Source organism: Neopelma chrysocephalum, unplaced genomic scaffold (assembly GCF_003984885.1).
Source record: "Neopelma chrysocephalum unplaced genomic scaffold, ASM398488v2 Primary Assembly neopelma1_179, whole genome shotgun sequence".
Classification (NCBI taxonomy): domain Eukaryota; kingdom Metazoa; phylum Chordata; class Aves; order Passeriformes; family Pipridae; genus Neopelma; species Neopelma chrysocephalum.
The window spans coordinates 88,407-115,308 of record NW_020897841.1 but is presented as its reverse complement, the minus strand read 5'-3'; the positions used below and the strand labels follow the sequence as shown (position 1 = coordinate 115,308).

Here is a 26,902-nt window from a genome sequence, read left to right as displayed (position 1 = left end):
GGTGACAAGAAAACCTTTACAGTCGCCAAGTGCAGCCAAATTCCACAAGGGCACACAGAGAACCCAGCAGCAGTTTCCAAACTGGATCCCCAGCAGCACAGACAACAACAGGGAGCAGCTCCTACAGGGAGCAGCTCCTACAGGCATCACTGCCGGGAGCACAGAAAGGGGCAGCTAAGGAGCGACTGCCACGACGGTTCTCAGACCAACGGTGTTGTGACTGCCCCAAAACCCACCCAAATGACCCCAAGTTTCCATCCACCTGCTCGGTGGAGGCGCAGCTCAACCACTCCTTGGCAGAAGGAACAAACCCTCCCAGCTCTCTCTTCCAGGCTTTTCCTAGTTCCCGTAGTTTGCTGGGAAAAGAAATTCCACAGCAGCGGTGGAAAAGATTAAAAAATTAATTAAGCCTTTGGTCATTCCAACCCGAGAAGCACCAGGCAGGAAGTTTTCCATGCAAACAGCTTAGTGATAAAAATTCAGCAGGTTGGTGTTACCAACCCAGGGATTTGGGCCCAAATTCCCAGGTTGGAAACCTTCGAGCGGCACAAGGGGTGGATTTTGGGGACATTGGACCTCCCGGATGCCCAAAAATAAGTCCCCTCAGGCAGCCACTTTTCCAAAGAAATAAGAGCAAATTGAATTATTGCAGGGGCTGGGATGAGCTGCCGTCATCCCTCCCGGCTGCCGAGGAACTCTGTGGAGTGGCCACTGGCAGATGGCACATCCTCTTACATGTGTATTAATTTTACATGCTACATCCTAGCAAACATTCCCAGGTTATTCCCACTCTTCTCTCTGGTGTCCACCGCCCTGGAATCCAGGAAAACATTGGGAAAAGCACTTTAAACCGTAACTGCTCCTTATGGAACAACTGCAGGGGTTTGTTGGCTGATGGGAGCCGAGTTAAATCCCAGCAGGATTTAAATCCCTGAAAACCACAGGCCACCCAGACTCTCTCCTTTTCCCGGGATTGCAGAGCTCCAGATTTCCAGCTACAACAAGTTTACCATGAGGAGTAAATGTTTGATCTGTAAAGCTTCCAAAACGACTTTGTTTATCAGAGCAGACGAAGGGGGGGAAAAGAGGGAAAGGAATCATTTGGAGCTCAAAGCAAAATTGTTTATAGGACAGCTTTTAGTGCTCCAGGATTCCAGGCATTTAAGGAAGATTCCAGCAATTAACAGCATAAACTTCCACGACTTAATTCCACTCTATATGTTCCCGTGGCTTAGTTGTTCCCCTACTATTTCAGTTATTCCTCATTACAACACTAATCAGGAAAGACATTTGCTGATCCCGTCAAAAAAACATCAAGCAGCTTCTCCACAACATTCCTGGGATCCCAAAACAGGGGCTTAAACCCTTTGACTTCCTAAGTAAAAGAAAATATCCAAGTCATTCCCAAATTGTCTCTAAATTACAGAGGGAGAGTGATAAAAAAAATTAAATCCCATTATTTTTTGGCTTCTGCAGAAATAAGTGGTGAAAGATGAAAATTTGGGGTTATTTGTGCCTATTCCATGTTCCCTGGGAATTCGGGCCGTGGAGGCTGCGTTTGCCTCTGACAAAAATCCATATGAACTTAGGAGTGGCACGAGCACAAATCCAGTGGGAAGAAGCCAAATCGTACCTCAGTTTTTTTTCCCTGAGCAGGCTTTGTGCTCCCACTTCAGTCCAAGCCAGGTCCAAGTTGCCTGGTTTAACAGCTCCACTTTGTTCCCAGATCCCTGATATCCATGGGATAACGCCAAGCAACATCCCTGCTGCAGCTGGATTTGGGAAGGGCAGGCAGGGGTGTCCCCCCTGCAGGTGACACTCGGGTGGCTGCGGCCCCAGAGCAGGTTCTGATTTATTAAATCTATTGCAGACGAGGGAACACAGAGCGAGGCTGCCCAAAGCACCTCCAGCTCCTGATTCCGTTATCCACCGGGAATGGCCGGGCTGCTTTATCTCCTTCCTCACCAGCCAGGCCCTGGGCTCCCAGATTTCCACAGCCCAGGGACTGCAGGTGGCTGTGGCCCCGCAGTGGCCTTGGCAGCCACACTCAGTTTGCTCCTGCGAGCAAGAGCCCAGCCCCGGAGGAACCTCTGTGCTCTGGAGTCAGCCTCCCGCTCCAGGGGGCTCAGGCCACTTCCCAACAGCACAGCCTGGGGCTCAGGCTGCTCCAGGGGGGCTCAGACCACTTCCCAACAGCACAGCCTGGGGCTCGGGCTGCTCCAGGGGGCTCAGGCCACTTCCCAACAGCACAGCCTGGGGCTCGGGCTGCCCCCACGGAAGGGCCGGGATAGGGCTGGGAGGGGAGGAGGATCCCGGGTAAACATAGCTGGAAGGATGGGAGGCAACAGCATTCCTGCTCTCCTTAATCATAATTACGAAACCTCGGGGATGGAAAAGAGGGAAGGAGTCGCTCCTGTGGAGCCCCGGAGTTTTCAGCAGGGAGAACGAGAGGGATATGGCACAGGGAGCCGGGGTTGGGCCCGAGGGTCCTGCAGCCCCCCAGAGACCTGGAATTCCAAGGAGGGAACGTGGAGCGACGGAGCCGAGCCGACACCCAAAGCCCACCACCATTTTCCCTCTTTCCTGGCATATCCCGTGAGAAACCCAGGCTCCCTGCCCTGGAATGGCGAGAGCTGGGCCCTGCCACACCACTGCCTTGGTGCAGCACTATGGGGCAAAAGGCTGAGAATTGCTCTTTTGGGGGATTTCCCCCCTCTTTTTTATCTCTTGAATGGCTATTCTGCAGCACAATCCCTTCCTGCCCAAATTCTCTCTGGTATGGGGTGTTTCTTCCCTAGCACACATTTCTGCTGGGAACACTGGGATCCATGCCGGCATCCCCAGGTGTGCCTCACCTGAGCAGCTCCAAAACATCCTCCAGATAAAGCCTCAATTTAATTCCATTTTTTTGGTGATCAACCACCAACAGCAAAATTCTGCGGCTTTCCCACACTCCAAAACCAGGCTGTGCTCAAAAACCCCCCACAATATTTGTCAGAATTTCCTCACGGAACATCCCAAATCAAAAAAAAAAAAAATGGACTTTAACCCGAGCTGGATTTGTGATTCCCTCGTTAAAGATGTATTAATTTGTTGCTCTAATGCAGGCCAAGCCCTAATCAAACTAATGGCAAAATGAAAAGCGAGGATTTAAATCCTTTAAACGGACTTTGCTTTATTGGGAGATGCAGAGATGGGAGATTTTTTCCCTTTTTTTCTGGGCCATGGGAATGGGCAATGAGAAAAATCCCGCTTTTCTCCGATTCTGCTGCCACCCACACGCTATTCAGAGACACTCAGAGTGGGCAATCCAGAGCAGATGCTCCCAAACGGAGGTAAAATTCCAGGCTTTAAATAGAAGGAGCAGAAATCGAAGGGAATCGGGAAGATGTGGGCCCTGATTAATGGATAAAAACCCGAAATAAGCTGAATGTGACAGACCCAGGGAATTCTCGGGGGCAAAACCGCTCCCCGGTCCATCACCCCTTTATTTTATGGGGCCTCACACTCAAAGTAGGATAAATTTGTGATGAATTTGCCGGGGAAGGGGTTGGAAACTCCTCCCAAAATTTTAGGTGATGTGGGCAAATTCATTTTCTTTTGGCCACCGTCCTAAAAAAAGGGAAAACAAAGCAGAAAAACTGAAAAGCCCCCCCCAGGTGCCTGCAATGAATGTGCATTGTTCAGTGGAAGGAGCAGCTCTTAAATCACTGCACAGAGCCGACCCAAGGCGGAGGGAACTCCGGGGGAGTTTGGCTCCCCGGTGCTCCCAGCCCCGGCTCTCCCGGCGCAGGTCAGAGGCTCCGGCCCGGCACAGCGCCCTGTGCCCAACACCTGCACACATCAAACACGCTGCTGGGCCTTCCCTGCGCTCACAAAAGCCTTTCATGTGAAAAATGCTCCCTGGGAATGTCAGGGCTGGAGCTCAGGTTACATTCCTTTCTCCCTGCAGCCCTCCCCGGGCTGGAACACGGGAGAAGCCATGTTTGTGGAATTCGAGACTCAAAGGCAACGGGGCTTTACTTTCTTTCCCCCCCACACGCTGCAAATCAAAACAGAGAGTCGTGGATTAGCTGAGGGAAAAGCCCCCGGGATGACTTGGAGCAGGAATTATTCCCACACTTCCTCGAGTCCAGCTAGTTTCACTTCCCTGCCTGGCATTACTTTTGGAGGCTCTGTTTTTCCCTCTTTTTCCTCCCTATAAGGAGTTCCAGGTTAATGCAGAGCAATGACATCTGTGGTTCCTCACCTCAATAAATGTATTCCTAAAGAGGAATATTAAAATCTGGCTCAAACTTCCCAGAGAGAACTTGCAGGAGGAAAAGCAGGATCCATCCCGCTCCCCAACCCCGCAGTTGTCCCTGTGCATCACTGGAATAATAAACCACGTTTGCTGTCACTGACGGAGCCGCTTCGGTCCTGCCACGGAGCACAGAAACCCCTCTCGGAGCAGTTATCCCGGCGGTATCCGTGCAATCCCAAATTCCCAAGCCCTGGCTCATCCCATCCCTGCACAGGCTCCAGACAATAGCCACGCACCTCCATCCTCAGGCCACGCACCTCCCTGGCATCGCCCCCAGCTTTTTGGGAAGCACTGGGCACTCCCTGCAAAATTCCCTGTCGAGTTACCGAGCAATAGATATTCCAAGAGGAAAATTCCAGTTATTTTCCCTTGCAGAAGCCCCCTGCACTGCCATTGTGCAAACGCCCGGCGCTTCCTCAAGCTTCTCCTTCCTCCTCCACCACCAGGCATCGATGTGGACAAGGAATTCTGCTGGAATTCTGTCCGTGGGACAGTTCAGGTGTTGTTTTAAGTGGTCTTTATCTCCCTAACCCTCACTTCCTGCAGCTCATTAAATCATCCTCCTTGGCTACAGGAGGTGTCAAAGTTCCTCAAATCCTTTCAGCTGTGGAGACAATAAAACACAATTTAATCACTCCCTGCTCTGGTTTGTCCTCCTGATCCAAGGGACTCCAGAGCTGAGGCTTGGGATGGAATTATTAAATATAACTCTGGGGTCACCCAGCCCAAGTGGTGGCTCTGCACGGCCTGGGCTCCGAGCGTGACAAATTGATTTGTCTGGCACAAACACTCCCCTGAAAACAAATAGAGTGGATATTCCATATCCCCCGAAATCGGCTCGGAAAATTACGGCGCAAAATGGCAAAAAATGGGATTAAAACCTACAGCTCGTGTTTGGAAAGTTGTTCAGCCCCAACGGCAAAATTCTCCAAGTCGCTGCAAGCACAACACAACCAAGTTTGGGGAGACAAAACAAACCCACGGTGTTATGTCCAAAGGCTCCACAGAATAAAAGGCACAAAATGAGTGTTCAGGTGGCACCCGAGCTTAAAAAACATTCCACTGCAGACCAACTGCCAATAAGGAATCCTGCTCTGGAAACCAAAAGCTGACTGATGACCCAGTGCACTTAATGAAATGCTGGATAAAGAGAAGGGGTGCCTTGAACCGAGCAAAAGCTGGGAACATTGGGCATGAAACCCTCTGGAAGGAGGTGGGTGTCCAGGGGCAGTTTGCAGGGGAGCTGTGCCCGAATTCCCCCCTGGATTGCCCAGGATCCGGGTACAAGCCCACGGCCGGAGCATTGGCACGTGGAGCTGTAAACACTGCAGCTCCCTACCTGGGGCTGGGGCAGGAACACCAACTGCATCCCGGGGCAAGGAAATGGGCAATAAGGATCTCTGGGAGTTTGCCTTCTCATCTGTCAGGCACATAAAAGCCTCCCTATAAAACTGGAGTTGCCAGACAATTATTGTCCACACATGTTCCACCGCCAAGAGCTCCGAGATCGCTTTGTCATCCCACTCCCGATTTCAGGGAATGCTGCACTTGCCCGTCCAGCCCCACCACAGCCAAATAACAAACAAACAAACCCTGCTTCTGCAACGCTCTGATATTCACAAGCAAAATGCCCCAGCTCGAGAAAGTGACCGAAAGGGCTCCATTCACGAAAAATATTCCATCCTCTCTCATCCTAAACACTTCCTTTCCTGCCCTTTATCCTCGGATACTTGTGATTTCTATATTTAATTGCAGCAGCCTCCCATTCGGCTTCAATTCTGCTTCAGTTCTGACTCACCAAATTCATTTGCACGCGAGAGGTTTCAACTCTCATCCCTCCCAGACAAAGAGAGTCTTTGGAATTGGAAATAAAAAAAATTCTCCGAGGCTCAAATTAAAAAAGGAAAAAGATAAACCTACTTTCAAACCAGAACAATTTTCAACAGCAGTTACACAGAGGGGAAGTTCAGGGGTTTTTCAAAAATCAGGAATCTGTGGCAGTGCTCTAAAAACCTCCCAGGCTTGTGGAAATAATAAAAATCACAATAATCATAACCGGTGCTTAGGAATAATTCCGCTCCAATCCGAACGGATCTGCTCCCCACGAGAGATTAAAGCACCACAACAAAGGTAAAGCCCATGGAGAAATAAATCACAGCGTTTGCACCACGGAGGAAACAAAAAACGGTACCTACTTGAGCCAGTGAAATGTCCACTTGCCAAGGAAGTTGGTCCATTTTTCCCACTGCTCACGGGAGGTGAAAACATCTAAAAAAAAAACAAAGAGGCGTTACTAGTGGAAAACAAGCGATTCCCGAGTCCTCTGGCAGTCCAAAGTTCCTTCCACGGTCCTCAGGAGTTTCTCTCCCCCGAACCATCGTCCCCCAAACGAGCGCAGATTGCTGCCAGCCCCCACCAGCACGCCGCTTTTCTCAGGCTCGTTAGCTTCCCAAACAATCTGCCCTTCCCGAAGACTTCGAGCCATCCCAGCGCCCGGCAGCTCTCCAGCCTGGGAAGCGGGGCTGGCTCCGCTCTCCCCGCCGACAAAGGCGGAAAAAGTTGGGATTGGGTCACAACCTTGGCCATCAACGTAGCAACGTCCACTTCCATCCCGCTCCAGGATTTGCCTGGCATGTGGGAACCCAAATAATAATAATGCAAAGTGCCACCTGCCCTAAATTCTCATCCCGTCTCTCCCACCGAGCAATTGGAAGCCAGGCTCGCTCCTCGCCCCCTCTCCCTCCCTCTCTCGCGCTCCTCTCTCTCTCTCTTCCCAGCATTTATTCCGACCCTAATTGGTTTCTCCCTTCTCCGACGCGTCTGGTGGATAATACGCACCTTCCCTGAGTCAGAGCCTGCAAAAAGCCAGGGAACAAATGGGAAAAGTGCACCGACAAGCAGAGAGGGGGCTGCGGAGCTGCCGCGGGCTACGATTCCCGGCCAAACTTCCCGCAGCCATCCCTCGGCAGCCGAGGCTGGAGCGGCAGCACCAGCCTGGAGCACGCGGGGGAGAGGGGGGGGCCTCGCCGGGCTTTAGGAGCGGCCCCGCATCTCCCAGCGAAAGCTCTGCCCTAAAATAAATAACTAAGTGGATAGAGAGATATTCCTGACATATTGGGGGGAAGGGAGGGGATGGGGAGAGGAAGGAAGGGGCTGGAGGGGGAGGGGGAGCCTGACAAAACTAGACAAGTGCACGCGTCCGGCGGAACGTTCGGCCTCCAAACCAGCCCAGGGGGACAAAAACCTCTTTTTCCCCGCGAAAAGAACGCCCCAAACCCCTGCCCAGGGCCGCGCCGAGAAGGTCGGAGCAGCATTAGCGCCAGCAGAAGCCAGAGGAGATTTCAGGGAAAACTTTAAACTGAGACAGTCGTGGATTTCTTTGCACTTTCCATGTGCCAAAAAACGAAACAAGGGAAGAACCGAAAGGAGAATATCAGCGACTCATTAGCAATTAATTAGTTCATGTGCCAACCACGCTCGCAAATCTAAAGCACGGTAAAAGTGCAATATTGGTATGGAGGAATGATGAGAAATGGTCAGTTTTCGGGGCGTTTCTTTTGGCAGGAATTATTCGAGCCATCCGAGACATGAAACCAAGCTGCTAACGCGCCTGCATCTCCCATCACACACAATCAGAAAGACTCCAAATACTCAGCTTGGATTTTTTTTTTTTTAAGCAAAAACAGATATTTACCGTGCTTCTAGCTGCTGATTAAAAATTGCCCAATGTACTTAGAGCACAGTTTGGGGTTGGTTTTGTCGCTTTAGGGTTTTTTTGGGGGGGGAGGGTTGGATTTTTTTTTTTGTTAACAGAGCAGCTAGAAGATTTTGGTTTTTTTAACAGCTGTTGCTAATTTCCACCGTTGTTTCTTACCGCACTGAAATCCAGTAAATCACTCAGTTCTTTGTCCGTCCCTAAGGCAGCCATTCGCTGTTGGTGATGCATTTTAGCAAAATCACACAAACCTAGAAACATGGAAATAACCGCAATCAGAAATCCCGAGCCTTGCAGGAAACACAGTCGGATTTTGCTTTTTTTCAAGGGGGGTCGGGGGGTGGGTGGTTGAGAAGAAGAAGGGAGGGAAAAAAAAGATGGAGGGGCAGCAAAAAAAAAAAAAAGAAAAAAAAACAACAACAACAAGAGAAAAAAAAGGCGATATTGTATTTCCAAAGAGGCGAAACCCGGGAACATCCACTCTTAAACCCAAATCCAGAGGAGAAAAAAACAGGCAAAGCCTGGCTCCCGGAGCATCATTTATGCAACAGGAGGTTCAGCGAGGAATGAATGAGGATCCCAGAGAAGAAACTACAGCCATCCGCTCCCAACTTTTTCCCTTCTCCTTCTTCCACGCAAAGGAGCGTTTGGAGGCAGAAACGGCAAAGAGCGAGAGGAGATAAAAAAAAAAGGCACGGCGAGCTGCGAAGTGCAGGTTCCGGGGGCGGGGGGGGGGCAGCGGGGGACAATTAGCCCCGATTCCTAATTTGCGGAGAGGAGGGGGGGATAAGGCCGACAACAAGCCGGGAGCGGCTGGGCCTGTGCGGAGGCAGCGCCCGGGGGGAGGGGAGCCGAGGGAAGGGAGGGAAGGAAGGGAAGAGGGAAGGGAAGGGGCACGGAGCCCAGCCCAGCCCCGCGGCCCCGACCCCGGCCAGCCCCGGCGCCGCCTCCGTACCCGCCGCCGCCGCTCATGGAGCTCCGAGAGCGGCTCCCGCCCGCTCCCGCCGCACTTTTCCAAGGATTCCACTTTGGATTCGCCCGGCTCGCGCACACACATGGCGAGCGCGTTTATACGGGGCCGCGGGCGCACGTGACGCGGGGACTTGGCCGGCAGGAACAAGGTTTTTCCCCCCTTTGGATCGCCCGCTCCCCGTTCGTATTCTTGGGGTTTTTATATTTCTCTCTCTAACCTTGCTTTGTTGGGGCCGGTTTATTCCCGCCCTCCCGCTCGATCCCAGCCCCGAGCTCTCCCGTTTTCCCGGAGCATCGCTGCAAACTTTGCAAAGCAGCCGCTTGGATTTACGCGCAAGTTTTTGGGGACGCTGCCAGCAACCCCCCGCCCTTCCCCTTCCTGCTTCCCTCATCCCCTCTGCCACTTTTATTCCGTATTTTCCTCTCGCAGGCCCGACACCGCTAAAAAACAACTCCTTGGATTTCATTTTCCGGTAGGAAATAAAGCAGCGAGTCCCCGCGCTCGGCGTTTGCACCTTGGTGTATCTCTCACACGTGTAGTAGTTACACCGTGTCTATGCAATGTATACACAATGTATATCTATTTAAACAGCCCGGAACTTGCACTTTCTTTCTTTCTTTTTTTTTTTTGCTTTTTTTCTTTTTTTAAATAACACATCGGGATCGACAATTTCAATCAAAAAATAAAAATGAAAGCAAAAAAAATACACAGACAAGTTAGTCTAACAGCAAATCGGAACTTTACCTTAAATGGCCACAAATATGTTCACAATATTCCAAGGGGGGGAAATAAAAAAAGGAAAAAAAGAAAAGGAATCAAAAGAATCAAAATAAAAAGAGAGGAATCTTCTGCCAAAGTGCTTTATTGTCTCACACGTGTGTGACCCTCCGAAACCACCAAAAAGTAGGGAAAGTGTCAGTCCCGCTCCGGCTTATTCCACAGCTTTTACAGGCACCCTACACCTGGCTTTGTTGGGATTTGGGGGGCCAAAAAAAAAAATTTTATAAATTAAAAAATACATATAAAAAATAATAAAAAAACAAGGAAAGAAAAAGAAAAAAGAAGGTCCGACAACTTTTGCCCTATTGTTTTTTACAGACACATGGTGAGGGGCTCGCGGCGCCGCGGCTCTCGGGGACCCGTCCTTCCTTTCGAAAAAAAAAAAAATTAAAAAAACCTCCAAACAAACAAATCCAAAAAAAAAAAAAAAAAAAGAAACCCACCCAGACGCAGGGGGGGGGCGCGGGGCCGGCGGTTCCCAGAGTTGGTCCGAGTTTAGGGCAGCGCGGGGCGGGCGGTCCGGGTGAGCAGCGCGGCCTCCCCCGCCGAGCCGCGGCCGCTCGCAGCCCGCCCGGGCATCGCCGCAGCGCCCGCCGCTCACATCCGGGCAATGCCCGCGCCTTATAAACCCGCGCCGTGACGGGCAGGGAGGAGGAGGAGGAGGAGGGCAGGGCGGGAGGAAGCGGGCGGGACGGCGCGCCGGGGCTGCACAAGATGGAGGGACCCCGCCGCCCCCCCAGCGACAACGGCGGAGAGGGGCCGCTGCCCCCGGGCTGGGGCCGCGCTGGGCCCGCAGGGAGAGGGGCCCACCGACCCCATTAATGATGGGGGTCTGCAATGCCCCCCCCCCCGCAATGATGGGGGGCCGTATTGTCCCCCAGAATGGGGGGGGTGCATTGTCCCTGTTAATCAGGGGGTTCCGCGGTGCCCCCCGGAATGATGGGGGTCCGCACTGCCCACCCTAATGGGGGGGGCCGCATTGTCCCCCATTAATGAGGGGGGTCCGCACTGCCCACCCTAATGGGGGGGGCCGCATTGTGCCCCATTAATGAGGGGGGTCCACGTTGCCCCCCATCATGAGACGGGTCCACACTGTGCCCCACCATGAGAGAGGCCCACATTGCCCCCCACTGTGACAGGGGTCCGCACTGCCCCCGGCCATGAAGGAGGTTTGCATTGTTCCCCACCGTGAGGGGGTCTGCATTGCCCCCCATAATGCAGAGGATCCACACTGCTCCCTGGAATGAGGGGGGTCTGCATTGCCCCCCATAATGCAGAGGATCCACACTGCCCCCCGGAATGAGGGGGGTCTGCATTGCCACCATCATAAGGGAGGTCCCCACTGCCCCCCATTGTGAGGGGGGTCCGCACAGCCCTCAGCAGATCCTGTGAGGGGTTTCATGACCCCCCCAGCCCTCAGCAGACCCTTTTAGGGGTTTCGTGCCCCTCAGCAGATCCTGTGAGAGGTTTCAGACCCCTCAGCCCTCGGCAGACCCTTTGAGGGGCTTTGGACCCCTCGCCCCTCCAGCCATGATCAGATGCCATTTTGTGTCCCCCCCATCCCTCAGCAGCCCCCGTGAGGGGTTTCAGACCCCTCAGCCCCCATCCCTCAGCAGACCCTTTTAGGGGTTTCACACCTCACCATTTCTCAGCAGACCCTTGAAGGGTTTTGTGCCTCTCAGCCCCCCAGCCCTCAGCAGCCCCCGTGAGGGGCTCCCCGCCATTTTGAGCCCCTGTGAGGGGTTTCCGGCCCTTCGGACCCCCCAGCCCTCAGCAGACCCTGTCAAGGGTTTCAGACCCCCAACACACAGCAAACCCTTTCAGGGGTTTCAGACCCCTCATTCCCCTCAAACATCAGCAGACCCTCAAAGAGTTTTGTGCCCCTCAGACCCCCCATCCCTCAGCAGATCCCGTCAGAGGTTTCAGACCCCCAACACACAGCAAACCCTTTCAGGGGTTTCAGACCCCTCAGCCCCCCAACCCAACCCTCAGCAGACCCTTTTAGGTGTTTTTTAGCTCACCATTTCTCAGCAGACCCTCAAAGGATTTTGCAGCCTCTGCAACCCTCAGCAGCCCCCTGAGGGGTTTGTGCTCCTCAGCCCCCAGCCCTCAGCAGCCCCCTGAGGGGTTCGCACTCCTCAGCCCCCAGCCCTCAGCAGCCCCCTGAGGGGTTTCCTGCCCCTCGGACCCCCCAGCCCCGGCCGGGGCAGCCCCTGGGAAGCTGAAGTGCTCTGTGAACACTGGTGTCAAAAGTACAAGAATTGGCCAAAAAGTCTCACCTTGATATTCCAGAACTCCAAAAGGAACTTTTGCACTGTCTGTAAACTGTAATACCAGGATGGCAAAGTACCAGACTCCAGTTTGCTCCGGTTTGGGGCTATGGTTGTGCCCGTTGTCATTCCTATAAAAAGACATCTAAATGGGGCTTTCCATAAATCCAGGAATGAGTTGACAGTGCACTTGTTCAGTGGATTTATGGATTTGCAGCTACACTTCGGAAATTTTATCAGACTCCCCATTCCCTCCAAAAAAGTGAGAAAATGAAGCCCCAAAAAATTCATAATTTCTATTATATCCCTTTGAGATTCATGGGGTCAACATGAAGATGGTTTGGGCTGGAGGGGACCTTAAATTCACCCATTTCAGTGCAGCTTAACTAAGATAAGTTTCATCAAAAAATCCCTCCGATTTCCATGGAAAGATAATCTCAGAGGGAGGAAAATATTCTTCTGGACTTGTATGAATTCCGATTAAAATTTGGTTTGTTTTCTAATTCCCTAATGGAATGGCATGTTTGATTTCAATTAAAACGAAATGTCATCATTTGAGGATCTACTAATGGGTATGGAATAACAGAGCCCATTAGGGAGAAAACAGTGGATTTGGGAAAAGGCCAAGAGGTGCAGGGGATGCACAGAGATTTTCCATGTATTTTCAGTTTTTGGAAATGAGCAGATGTAGGTCGGTATGGAAATCCATAGGTTGTGATGACAGGAGCACAAAAAACACAATAAAGCAATTTCTTATCAAGATTTCAGCAGGAATCTTTCCTATTTCCTAAAGAACCAGCATCTGGAAATATGTTTTTCCCTGAAAACATTTATATATATATTTCATTAAATTATAGAGGGATGTTGGTTGGAGATGTGTCAAAGCAGATTAAACAGTGAAAAGCAATTAAAAAACACAATTATTGTTATTATTTCCCTACTGATTGGAATCTAGTTGGTGAGTAAAGTACAGCCCAGAAAAGCTGTGGATTCCCATTCCAACCTGGCCTTGAACACTTCCAGGGATGGGGCAGCCACAACTTCTCTGGGAATATCATCTGGAGGGAGTTTACGAGGTTTAACAGTTTATTCACCCACACGGTATTATTTAAATTATTGAGTGGTCTTTGAAGTCCCTCCATTGATGGCAAAAAAAGGTGGTTGTTATTATAATACATTATTTTTATATATTATTTGTCTTATTAGTATTTGTTATTGATCCCAGACCCCCAGAAGTTCACCAGACACCCTCAGTTTGAGCACCGTGTGCTGCCTTCCCTCACTTGTCCTTATAATGGAATTACAAGCTCCTGGAAAAAATACACGGGAATAAGAATAGGAAAGGGATGAAGAAGGGAATAATTGGGGGAATACATGGTGGCTGGATTAGTTATTGTCCCAATTAGCTGCCTGAATTAGCTCCTTGACAAGGAACACAGAAGGAAGAATAAAGGGCTATCTGGGACAAGGACAGTTTTTAGGGAAGCTGCTGCTCTAAGTGTATTATGATTTAAATATAAAGAGCTGCAGGTTTCAGTTAAATGGATTTTGATTCTGCTTATTTTTCTAACAGTAGATTTGTTTCATTTCCATATTAATCTCCTTTTATTAAACCATAGACATTCCAACCCTTGCTTTATGGGAACAGCCTAGGACATAATCTAACCTTAAAAAAATACATGTACTTAATAAAGAGATTGAGGTTGGATTTAAATACTGTGAACTGGACACACAATTATATCATTTCCAGGTCTGGGAGAAGTTATTTATTTGGGATGAGCATGAGAAAGGAAATTTTACTCTAATTAATTTTCATGGCAAACCTGTTACAATGTTTTGGAGGGAAACAAATTCCTTGTGCCAGGGGAGGGTAGGATGGACACCAGGAGGAATTTCCTGCTGGAAAGGGTGGTCAGGCCTTGGAAGGGGCTGCCCAGGGAGGTGGTGGATCCCCATCCCTGGAGGTGTCCAAGGAATGCCTGGACGTGGCACTCAGTGCTCTGGGATCAGTCCCAGCTTGGACTCCGTGACCTTGGAGATCTCTTCCAACCTCAGTGATGCTGGGATTCTACAAATTTGGAAGTAGATCTTTCTTAATCCACTCAGGAAGAGGAAAGATGCCATTGCATCAAGGGCCATCAGGTTTTTGTGTGTCAGGCCCCCAGACTTCTCCCGAGCTTCCTGATTATTCCCTTTGTTGTCAAATAAACCCCAACCGGAGCGATGTTTGTGCCAATATTTCTTTTTCTTTGGGATAACCCACTGAGTGGGATGAAACCTGTGTTCCTGCGAATGTTTTAAGGATCAGAAATTCAGCCAGCACCAGGTTTCTAAAGCAGCTCTGCTGAACAAGAGGGAGGACACGAGCAGAGCTCCAAGTGTGGCTGCTGCTGAGAGGAGAAGCTGAGCGGAGGAGCCGTGGCTGCCCCACCCTGGGAAGTGTCCCAGGCCAGGCTGGACAGGGCTTGGAGCAACCTGGGCTGGTGGAACCCTCCAGCAGAGCTCTGGCTGGAGCCTCCAGACACTCCAGTTGGAGCCTCAGAGACACAGACGTGTCTCTGCACTGTCTCTGGGCCACCCCCCACACTCGAGACAGGAACATGGGCACTGATCTCCCTCTGCCTGGAGCTCCTTGGGAAGAGCTGCAAGTTGCCACCCCAGAACCTCCTGACTGCTCCTTGATATGCACGAACTGTGGATAAATGTCCAAAGGGGTCCTGGCAGGGCAGGGAGTTCTCCCTAAGACACAACAACCTCCGTTCCCCAGCAGGAATTCCAGGGCCTTGCTCAGATACATTGGTTGTGTGGTCTGCAGAGAGGGAGCTTAAAAGGTTGAAAAAAAATGAGGGATTAAGGGGGAAAAAAAGCAGGAGAGGGAAAGAACACAAAGCCAAAGTACATCTGGTTGCTCCAAGTCCCATCCAACCTGGCCTTGGGCACTTCCAGGGATAAAGGAGCTGTGGAGCAGGCTGGTGGGGCTGGAGTCGGGGATTTACAGCAGCTGAGTATCCAACTCTATAATATACAAGGATCATTTATATCTCAGCTCACCTGGAGCTTCCCTTTTGTCCTGCCCGTGCTCAGCCACAGGAGTGTTGTTTCATGTCTGCACTGAAGAAAGTGCAGCCAGCAGGTTCATAGGATGTGGCTTTCCAGGTCTAGTCTGAAGCTCTGGATGAAACAGCTGATATTCCCAAACCTAATCCAACTAAGACACCTCCAGCTGGCACCTCCCAGCACCCAGAGTTCTTGCTCTCAGTCACCCACCCTGGAAAGCCCCTCCCTGCTGAGTACACCCTGATCCTGCAGATCAGCAGGAACACCTGCCACCAGCCAAGGTCCTTCCCAAATGTCACAGCTCCTGAAGCCAGGAATGCAGACAGCCTGGCACGGCAGATGCCTGGAGCCCCGGGATGGGTGGGTGAAGTCTGGTTGGCTCGGGGGAAGGGGAATTCCAGTGCTGGGAAGGGGCTGCGTGTGAGGTCACCCAGAGAAGCTGTGGCTGCCCCATCCCTGCGGTGTCCAAGGCCAGCAGGACGGGGCTGGCAGCAGCCTGGGCTGGCGGGAGGTGTCCCTGCCCCTGGCAGGGTGTGGGATAAGACGAGCCTGAAGGTCCCTCGCCGCCCAACCCGCTGTGGGACTCGGGGTTTGGTTTCCTGTCCGGGATGCGCGATGAGGGCGGGGGCCGGGGCAGGAGGAGCAGGGAGGGCAGGAGGAGCAGGGAGGGCAGGAGGCGGGCTGGGCAGAGCGGCTGCTCCGGGAGGAACTCCCGACCCTGTGCCGAGGGAGGGGGTTTGTCTCGGCCCCGCAGCCCAAAGAACCGCGCTCGGCTCTGCCAAGCACCTGTGAAAGAATGCAGCTGCAGGCCCGGGAAAACAATGGGAAAACAATGGGAGCTGTGACAGCCCATTAATATCGAGCGGCCCCAGAGCGGGGAAGGCACCGAGACACGGTTCCACCGGAGCACACGGCGGCATTCCCGAGGTGTGCCAGGGAGCACTGACCGGGACCGGGGATGTGCACACCACGGCAGCTCAGGGGTTATTGGCTCTGCCAGGCAGCAAAACAAACGGAGGATCCATTCCTTCGGCCTTTCCTTTCCTTACTTTTTATTCCATATCCCTTTGATGTGTTGGGATTTTTCCTTGTTTTCTGTGTTTTGTAGTTTGCTCTGGCTATTTTTTTTTTCTGGAGAGGCAGGAGTTTGGAAAGTGCAGGCGGCGTTTCCAACTGTGATCCGCACAGATGGGAGCGAGGGAACATTCTCCAGGCGAAAATTGTTCTCGGAGACATTTGGATCCGAAAGGATCTGTCTCCGTACGAGGTGGAACATCCTGATTCTCGACAAGAGGGGGCTCAGGCAGGCACATCACAGAGCAGGGAGCCATGGCCATGAGGAGGAGATGGATGCAGTTTGGATCGTGGAACCACAGAGTCATGGAATGGGTCGGGTTGGAAGGGACCTTAAATCCCATCTCATTCCACCCCCTGCCATGGGCAGGGACGCCTCCCACGAGCCCAGTGGGTCCAACCCAAAGGATGCCCATTTCCACGAGGTCAAGGGTGTGAGGTCAGCGAGAGGCAGTTAAATTGTCCGAGCCCGTAATGTCTCCCCATAACCCCGAAGGAAAAGAGGCCTCATCCAGCTCAGTTTTCCTGCTCATGGGTCCCTGTTGCTGCACTGTCAGGAGCTCAGCTCCTGGAATTTGGAAGCACAGGATACACAGAGGAAGCTGCAGTGTCTGTGGAGCCCTGGAGAAGCTGGTGGCATCGGTCAAAGGCAGCTCTCGGGGCTGAGGAGTGGCCAGCTCTCCGTTCATCACATCTATCCACGTTCCTTTTGTTCCTCCCACCCCTAAATTTCCGTGGTTTTCTCTCCCTCCCCTCCTGGAATGGCTTTGCAAATGCTCAGCCTTAAGTAATAGTCGGTAAAGGCGAATTACCTTAAATCAAGGCAGGGTTATCTAATTTAGAGAATAGGAAATAGAGAGAAAATCAAAGTAAATGAAAAGCAAACGGAATAATTCATCTCCAACCCACAGGCTGGCTCAACAGGACGAGGCTTTGCCTTGTGCTCGGCTGAGCAGCCACACAGCACAAGTTACAGGCCCCTGATCCCAAACCAACAACCTCCTGGGGCCCTGCACTCCCAAATCCTAAAGCACATGGGATCATTCCTGGGCAGTTCTGCTTTCACCATCAACACCTCCAGCTGAGCCTCTCTGTGCTCAGCTTCCTCCTGCCTTGGCTGGGGCACACTCACTTCCCTGGACTGCTTAGAAGTGTCAGCTCACACCTTCCTACCACATCTAGACAAGACAGTCCATGGAATTCCAGACTGGATTGAGTTGGGAGGGACCTTAAAGCTCATCCCATTCTGACCAGTCACCTTCCACTAGCCCAGGTTATTCCAGCCTTGGCTTGGACACTTCCAGGGATCCAGGGGCAGCCACAGCTTCTCTGGGCAACCTGTGCCAGGGCCTCACTTCCCTTGCAGCCAGGAATTCCTTCCCAATACCCCATGTACCCCTCCTGAGTTCCCCCCTTTAGCTCTCCCCAGCCCTTCATTAACATGCAGCATGGCGCCGTCCCCGCGGAATGAATCCCATCACAGGATCCTGCAGAAGGCTTTCCAGCTTCCTTCCGAGTCATGCAGGGTGCTTCAGAGGAATCCTGGGAATACAGGGCAGGTCTTTGGCAATTGCACAGCACCTTTTTTCAGGCAACTTCACTGAAGATGCCCTTGTTAGATGAAAGACTCCTCAGAAGCTGATTACCCCCTCCGGTTGGGATCCTCATTGTTCTCCAGACAGAGGAGCTGCTCCGACATCTTTTAGTTACAAAATTGTCACCTTGGCTCATTATGGAATCATGGAATGGTTTGGTGGGAAGGGATCTTGAAGATCATCTTGTTCCAACCCCTTGCCATGGGCAGGGACACCCTGTCCACCCTAGCCTTGGATGCTTCCAGGGATGGGGAATCCTTTGAGACAAGGGAGTTTTAGATTGGCACCAGAGAACACGGACTGGAAGCTCCCCCTGCCCTCCTGCAGGATGGATCCATGTGGGAATTCAGGAGAGCATTCCCATCAGTGGGGCTGCAGTTCTCACCTGCTGCTGAGCTGCCTCTGCGGGGCTCCAAAAGCTTTCCCTGGGAGTTTGAGTAGGAAACGAGGAAAGGCATCCCTGTGACCATGTGGGGCCGAGGGATCCACTCCAGGATGGTGTTTCCTGAGCCTAATTCCTGGTTAAGTGCTCCAGGCCAGGCTTGGAGCAACCTGGGCTAGTGGAAGCTGTCCCTGCCCACGGCAGGGGGTGGAACTGGATGAGCTTTAAGGTCCCTCCCAATCCAAACCATTCTGGGATTCATTCCAGGATTCCATAACCTTCTCTGCACTAAAACTTTGGTGTTTCACACCGACCCCAATCCCAAAGCTTTTGCTCCTGTTTCCATCCCAGTGATTCCCAAGCTGCACTTTGTGCCTGCTGCTCAGATGGGGACATTCCCAGGTTCCCCTCTCCATGGATGGAGGCACTGACCTCCATCCCTGAGCTCACAAAGGTGGGAGCACAGCCCAGCTCCTCAGCAGCCGGAACGGTCCCATCCAGGTTTGGTTTCCCTTCCCCCTTCCTAAAGAATTCCCAACGATTCCTGTGCCACGAACACTGGCAATCAGAACCCTTCAGGGTTGGCAGCACAGTTTGGGCAAACGAGGCATCTCCTGGGGAGGCTTCGTTCCGCTGTGGGAATTTGGGAGGCTGAGCACCAGCAGGTCACATCTCGCTTCCAGTGGATCCAGAGTCATTTTCCCGTGGAGTCTGGAAGGAGTAGGATTGGATTTGCACTTGGTGTTTAAAACAAACAAACCTATATATTAAATTAGCCTGCGGAATGCGCAGGGAAGTAAAACCCACACCATTAAATTACAGATGAAGGGGGAAGAGTCCAAATTCTCCCAAATGTTCTCGTTTTCCTGGTTTTTTCCCCCCCTAACGACCGTGGTTCTATTTTGCCGTGGTTTAATAATACAGCAGAGGTTAAATGAAACATGAAAAGGGGCTGTACATTAAAATTGAGATAACTCTTCCTCCAGTGAAGTGGAACCCAGCAGATGTAGCTGCACACTGTAATTGCTGCCTGTTTCCTGTCACTCTGATTAAGTTGCATTGTCCCTGCTCCAAGTGTAGGAATCAGTGGCTTCCCATAGGGCACAGCATGGGACAACTGGCTCCGGCAGGCAAATGGCTCTGCGCACCTCCTGCCCGTCCTGGAATGGTGTAGGCACACAACAGACATGGATGGCTCCTGGAATCCACAGGCTCTGCACAGGGGGTCCCACGGGAGAGGCCTTCCACTGGAGAGACTGCTCCAACCTGGCCTTGGACACTTCCAGGGGTGGGGAGTCCCACTCTGCTCACAGTGATCCATGTGTCTGGGTAACAAACCCCTCCTTACGGGATTAAACTTCCGGTGGTAAAAGCCAGGAGCTGTCTGGGAACGCGGGGCTGCATTCCCAGCTGGAGATCACCGGAGCCAGCGCGGTGTCTGTGACTTACAGCAGCCCTTGGACTGGCCTGGGAGCTCCAGAAAGGGCTCTTTCCATGTGAGTCCATCGAGAAGGAATGGGCTTGGAGCAGCCCGGGCTAGTGGAAGGTGTCCCTGCCCATGGCAGGGGGTGGAACGGGATGATCCTTAAAATCCCTCCCAACCCAAACCGTTCTGGCATTCCACGATTCTATAAAATCCCATTTTGGCTCCTTAATCCCCAGCTGGATCTGGGACCTTGCTTTCTAAAAATGGAAATTAATATTAAAGCTCATTCCTTAACACATGTTTATTTTCTAATTTATAGAATGCACCTATTACAGCCTCCAGACACATGTGCTTGATTATAATGATTATCATATGTATTTTCTAAGGCATCATCACCATAATATCAAATGTCATTAGAGAAATTAGGGAAGAGCAGCAGCATTCCTTCCAGGGAAAAGCCAGTTTCCTCTTTTCCCAGCACAGCAGTGAAATCCCAGAAAACTCAGCTGATTTTCTGCCACTTTTGTTTTAGGTCGACACAAAACAACCTGGTCCCTGGGGGAAAGTGCAACGTGCACCTGAAGCCAAGCCCTGTGTGAAAATCCCGTGTAAAAAGGCCCGGAGCTGTGCAGGGAAGGTCCAAAATCCAGGCTGTCCACTGAGTCCTGTTTTCCCCCTGCTCCCCCCTGCCAGGGCAGGAACCCACAACTCATCCCAGGATGAGGGAAACACAGGGACCACGAGATCCTGAGCTCAGGGTTGGGGTGACAAACCCCGCCTTGAATCCTGGCTGCTGCTCCCAGGGGCATTTTCTTTCCCCTAACATACGCATTTCCCAAGGGAAATTCTAATTTCTGGAGCAAAATCCCACTTCAAGACTTGGAAGGAAGAAAGCGAGGTGGCAGGGGATCTGCTGGATGCTCTGTGTGTCTTCCCAGGGGTGGCAGACACGGATCTGGATTGTTTCAGGAGAGCCAAGGGGTTTTTTAATTTCAATATTTACTTATTTAAGCTCCAGCAGAGGAGGGAAACAGCTGCGGATGACACGGATATCCCACCATTCCAGACTGGATGGTCTGTCTGGAACACACGTGCTGGATTTCAAGTCTGTGTGTGTCCAGGAGCGGGAAGAGGGGGAGCTGCTCTGGGGGGACCCTCCAGGTCCTTCCAGGGAAGGGGCCAGGAAGAGCTGGGGACGGAGGGGATGGAGGGGGGCATGGGAAGGTACAGTTGGCCGTGCCAGTGCCCTCAGTGCCCAACATCTCCTATTTTTGGTCCTAATTAATTAAAAACGAGCATCGCCTGTTTTGCTCTACCTGATTTAGCATCACTTTCCCAAACCTCGAGGTTTTCCACCCAGCCTCCCGCAGCCCCCGGGGGTGGGAGGCCCTGGTTTTGGCCACACTGAGCAGAAGAGCCCCTTAAATCCCGTGCCACGGGGGTGAAGCAGCAGGGAGCACGGAGCCGCCTTTGGATTGCTGACTCCGACTAAATCCTGGGGTTTTTTCCTTCCTCTGCGTCATTTATGTGATTATTTTTGTGCTTCGTGTGCTCAAAAATCCCTGGGGAACGGGGAAAGAAAAAATCTCCTTTTTTATCATTTTTGCTTTGCAAGTCACTTTGTAAGGGAGCACTTTGGTGTCTTCAGAGGGATTGAAACCCACCTGTTCCCTCTGAGGAAAGGCAGGAGCGGCCTTTGGATTCGGGAGCTCGCAGTGAGACTAAACCTGTTGGTCCCACACCTGGGAAGGGGGTTTTGAGCAGGATTTTCAGCCTCAAAGCAAAGGTTTATTTTGCTGGTAGAACCAGGGGTCAGAGAAGGGAGCGTTGCTCCCGCTCTGGCAGGGATTCTGGAGCGCTCCCTGCATCCCAGCCACCCCAGCAGCGCTCCAGGGAAGGACTCACCCTGGAAAACCAGGAGCAAACCGGGGAAATGGACTGGCGGGGCTGCACGTCCTGCCTGCTCCCACCTGGGAGGACGTCTAAGGTCACTCGGATAATCTAATCCCGCCCAGGGTGATATCTGGCTCCGGCAGGAACTCTTGGAAGGGTTTGAACAACATCCATCTTCATTACTCCCCACCCTCGCGTCTGTATGATTGATTCCTGCTAAATTCGGTTTAATTGCTCAGAAGGTCTCGGGGAATGACATTTGGAGGGAGCCAAGCGGGATGTCTGAGCTCCCCCTGCTGCTCCGCCGCACGCACCACCCGGGAGCCGCTGCCTCGGGGGGACAGCGCGGGGGCACCGGGAGCATCCCGGGGCCCAGATCCCACGGGATCAACCCTTCAGCTCCCCTGCCCGGGGCTGGCTGCGAAGGGTCACCCAGCTCCCAGGTCACGGCCGCGGCTTCCCCTCCTCGGGAATGAGCTCAGCTCTCCCTGCTGACAAATTTCAGCACATCAGGCCAGATCCTCAGGGAATTAATCCTGGAATCCCAAAACAGTTTGGGTTGGAAGGGACCTCAAAGTTCATCCAGTTCCAGCCCCTGCCGTGGGCAGGGACACCTCCCACTAGCCCAGGTTGCTCCAGCCTGGCCTTGGACACTCCCAGGGATGGGGGAGCCACAGCTTCTCTGGACAGCCAGGGCCTCCCCACCCTCCCAGCCAGGAATTCCTTCCCAATATCCCATCTGGCAGTGGGAAGCCATTCCCTCTTGTCCTGTGCCTCCAAAGTCCCTCTCCAGGTGGAAGGTACTCTGAAACATCCATGCAACACCCACTAAGCACCTCTCTGTCCTTTGGCAATACTGTCTGAGGAGATTCTCAGTCTGTGCCACCCTCAGCCTGTGTTTTGGCTGTGGAGAGAGGCTGATGATCCCACAGCTCCGACCGCTCCGTGCAGGAGCTCAGGCAGCCTCAGCCCTGCTCTTTGGAGGTGTAAGTAGGACAACCCAGGGAGGCAAGGCCTGGCACTGCTGCAGCCATGGAAATGATTGGAAAACACCGTGAGGAGAAAGAGTGAAGGGTCTGGAAGGAGGAGGACAGGACCTCGCCAGGGTTTGTTCCCTTCGGCTTCAGAGTCTGGAACAACATTCAGCTGCCCTGGATGGAGGCGAGGGCAAAGGGGGAAAGAAATACACATTTGTGCCCCAAAGATCACTAAATGGAGAGAAACCCCCCTGGGCAAATCCCAGCAGGGACTCCCCGTCCCCTGCGCCCCCCAGCCCGAGGATCCGGAGCGTGGCCGCGGGCGCCGCGCGAAGATCTCCATTTGCAAACAGAGTTTTAATTATTCGCGAAAGCCGTCAATTGTTCACCAGATAATGCCACGGATTGGTCCTCCCAGTGTGAAGTGCAACCGTCCAGAACCCCCACAGTATTATAAATAGGCTTCGGAGCCGGGATTGATTGATGTTTGGCAGAAAATCTATTCCTCGGAGCATGTGTATTCCTTCTGTTCACCAGCTCCATACAAATATACTCGGGCTGATTTTTTATTCAAATCTCCAATTTATGTCGGGTTTAAACTGTTAAATATTTAAAGACTTTTTCATCTTCCCCCCCCACCCCTGTTTCCCGTCTGAGGTAACCAAACCTCGCGCCGAACGCGAACGAGGCTCGGAGATTTAGCACGTTCCTGGGGGGGAGAGAAAAGGTTTATTAATTATAGTGAGAATCAAATAATATGCTTCCTTGACACTAATGTTCCATCAGTTCCAAGCACAGGGATCCTGTGGGATAGCTTTAAAGCCTTTCTCGGGATCCAGCTTACGGTGTTTATGGCTCCAGAGAAGGAGGAATTTAATGAACGGCACTCGGAGTTTGAACAGAGGGTCGGGGATATCGAGGTGTAAAAACTACAGCCACCAGGAGCTGTTCCAGGCAGTCCCTGGGACTCCACCAGGAAACATCAAATGGAGAACAGTCTGATGGGCTTTCTCAAGAATCTCCACCAATATCCAGGGCTCCTTCGGCCTCGTTCCACTCTGACAGCCAACACCTCCCAGGAGTCGTGTCTGCTGGCAAACCTCCCTCCCCAAGTCTTATTGAAGTTTTCACTTATCAAGTCAATACTCTGGAAGAACTCTATTTTGGAATTTTTGTGACACCGGGGCTTTGATTCCACGCAGCCCTTGTTCTCCCTGTGCATTTCCCTCCCCTCACCCTCGTGGCCGTGATGAATTCATTTATTCCCAGCTTCAGGAGGCCCCATTATGTCCTTACTGATTATTGTGTGGTGTAGTAAAATCTGGAGACACAGGTGAGTTCATGGGTGTCTCCACAGAATTATGGAATCACTGAGGTTGGAAAAGCCCTCCCAGTCCAAGCTGGGACTGATCCCAGCCCAGAGCACTGAGTGCCACATCCAGGCACTCCTGGGACACCTCCAGGGTGAGGTCCTCAAACCACGGATTTTGGAGCTTTTGGTACAGAAGCACACAATGATTTGGGCTGGAAGGGATTTTAAGGATCACCTCATTCCCACCCCCTGCCACAGGCAGGGACACCTCCCACTACCCCAGGTTGCTCCAACCTGGCCTTGGACACCTCCAGGGATGGGGCAGCCACAGCTTCTCTGGGCAACCTGTGCCAGGGCCTCACCACCCTCACAGCCAGGAATTCCCTCCCCATATCCCATCTAAACCAGTGGGAAGCCATTCCCTGTGTCCTGTCCCTCCAGGCCCTTGTGAAAATAACAGAATTCCAACTTTTTGTTCCTTAAACCTACTGAAATATGACTTGTAAAGCAGAACTGCCAATCTGGGCCAAGCTCCTGGGAATTCCTGAGGGTAGGGGCTGTGTTTTGGGCACGGGAGATCCCACTAAGATCCCAAAGCCCATCTCTCCTGCAGGATTCTTAACTGGGATTGAAATGAGTCCGAGCAAAGCTCACAGAACAACTCTCACACAGAGAACAAAGCAGGAGCCCATTTGCCAAGGCAGCAATTGCCTCGGCGGAGCACCCGACTCCCTCGGCTGCCGTTCCCAGCGCTGATGGGGAATGAAACTAATGACAGGAGCATCTCTGAGGAGCCGGGCTGGCAAGTGGGAACGGGCTTTTCCAAACACTCAGCATTAACCGAACTCTGCTCCACTGAAGTGAAACCCCCCTTGACTTTGGTGGGAGCAGAGCGGCCCCATCCCGGCAGGAAGAGCCCAGATTCCCTGCGAGCCTCCTCCCAAGAGCAGCCCCCGGAGCAGCAGCGTGTGCATATATCCCAAAAACCAGGGATATCTGGGATCCAGCCATTCCTGCCTTATCCAATAATTAGGGGATGTTACAGTGGCACTTTAAGGACATGTAGGATTCAGGATAACTGACTTTTCCCAAGCGCACATATCTATATCCCATTCCACCCCTCTCCATCCCTGGAAGTGTTCAAGGCCAGGTTGGTTGGGACTTGGAGCAACCTGGGATAGTGGCACAGGATTTCAGTGAGATGATCTTTAAGGTCCTTTCCAACCCAAACCATTCCCTGACTCCATGATTTTCCAAAGGCACGATGCCCCTGGGAGCAGGCTGGAGGACTTGCCCTGGCTGAAGTTTCCCCCGGGTCTGGGGGCTCAGGCCAGCCTGTGGAGTTCATCTTGTGTGAGAGGCACCACCACTGCCCCCTCCCTTTCCTCATTCCCAGTTTTCCCTGTTCCCAGTGCCCCTGTGACACCGATCCCGGGCCCAGGGAGCTCTGCAGCACCTGCCGGAACGCGGGATAACCTGGCTGGCTGCCGGCCCTGTCTGCAGCTCCAAAGGGAGACAGGACTTTCCCTGGGAGCCACGGGCAAGGGAAGCAGATTTGCCGGTCTGGTACTTTCCTCTCGGAAGATGCGCTCTAATGCCTATTTTGGGAAGCAGATCGGAGCGGCTCCGCTCACATCCCTGCCTGCCAGGCACCACCTTGCCTCCAGCGCACTCAGAGCCTGCGTTCTCCACCCGGGAATCTCATCCAACTTCAGTGCTCGGCTTCAGATTCCCGGGGCTGGGCTTTGGCTGCTTCCCCCTCCTGCCGTTCTATCCTTAGCAGGATTCACAGGCTTTCAGCTCCCTCACACTTCCCGCTCCCCAATCCTGGCGCCGCCGCCAACGACGGAGCGGCTCCGAGCTCGGGGTCTCTCACTTGTGCTCAGGCTCTCGCTGGGCCACGGCCAAGTAGGTGAAAGACTCGGGAAGGGGGAAGGGGAGAGCCGGGACCGCTCTCAGATGTTGCAGGATGGAGCTAAACCCGCCTCGGGATCCATCAGGAGTTTTTGGGGCGTGTTCCTGGGATGTTCAGAGGGTTTGGTCAGGAGGTGTCAGCTCCTGCCCTGGGGACTCTGAACAGCCAGTCACGGTGTCCCTGCTAGCACTGTTCCCCGCTCCCTGGGAATTCTCCCAGATACAGACGCTCCTGAGCACATTCCCTGTGTGTTCCAGGGCTGGCTCATCGCTCCAGCTTGGCTGATTCCATGAGCCACAAGCTGCTCCTCTCTCAGTGTCTCCTGCTTTGTCTCTATTTGTACCCAAGGGTGTCTGTGGAGGTTGGATCAACTTTCCCAAGGGAAACAGCTCCTCCTCAGATAAAGGCTCCCAGTGTGGCTGCTCCTCCACCTGTTTCCCACGGGGACCGAGGGGGGAATCATCACCCAAGGTATCTTGTTTCCCAGGGAAGTTGTGGCTGCCCCATCCCAAAGGCTGGGTTGGAGCAACCTGGGCCGTGGAAGCTGTCCCTGCCCATGGAATGGGATGATCCTCAAGGTCCCTTCCAGCCCAAACCATTCTGAGCAGCTCAGCCTGGCTGCTGGACTCCTCTCTGATTCCAGGCACCAGGAATCCCAGCTGGAGAAGCAGCAGAGGACACTGTCAGCTGTCACAAGTGCCACCGTGGCTCCTGACGTCCCCAAAGGCCAAGGAAAGCTTCCCGGGATTTGGCAGAGCCGGCATTCCTCCCCTCAGCTCCGTCACACAGTTATTTGCTGCCTCTCTAACTTCCACACATCCCTGTTCCAGTGACTGGGATGACGTTGGCAGAGTGATTCATGCTGCCAGTTCCTGGCTGGAGCCGCATCCAGGAGTTTATTTTGGGAGCGGCAGGCACACACCTACCATGGAGGGGCAGGAGAAACCAGGGCTCTGCCAACTGCAGAGGCAGGAGAAGTTTGGGTTTCACCTCAGCACAGAGCCAAAGGGGGGTCAGGCACGGAACAGGTGGAATTTCTACTCCAGGCTGCAGAGGATGCCTAAACATCCCTGGGTTTTACACACAGAGGATGCTGGAAGTTGCAATATTGACCAAAGAAATGCTGTCTTTCCAAAATAAACTGATCCCATAATTTCCTTGGTAGATGGTTATGGAGTCAACCCTTGGGAGGTTCCTCTGATGCAGGCAAGTGAGTGTTCTGCTTTTCCA

At 52.6% G+C, this 26,902-nt stretch overlaps 1 protein-coding gene across 25 annotated transcripts in view; it reads right to left on the bottom strand.

The window, feature by feature from the left end:
• Nucleotides 1-15,193, bottom strand: part of TCF4 (transcription factor 4) — a 117,771-nt gene extending 102,578 nt beyond the window's left edge. For 5 of the 25 annotated variants that reach the window (XM_027702004.1, XM_027702005.1, XM_027702006.1 and 2 more), the window contains exons 1-2: nucleotides 8,178-8,365; nucleotides 6,499-6,571 (exon numbers count right to left, since the gene is read on the bottom strand). In XM_027702004.1, coding sequence (XP_027557805.1) covers nucleotides 6,499-6,571; nucleotides 8,178-8,279 — 175 coding nt within the window. In that variant the 5' untranslated portion in view covers nucleotides 8,280-8,365. The other 20 variants (XM_027701987.1, XM_027701989.1, XM_027701990.1 and 17 more) reach the window with 16 other exon arrangements.
• Nucleotides 15,194-26,902: the final 11,709 nt, after the last annotated feature.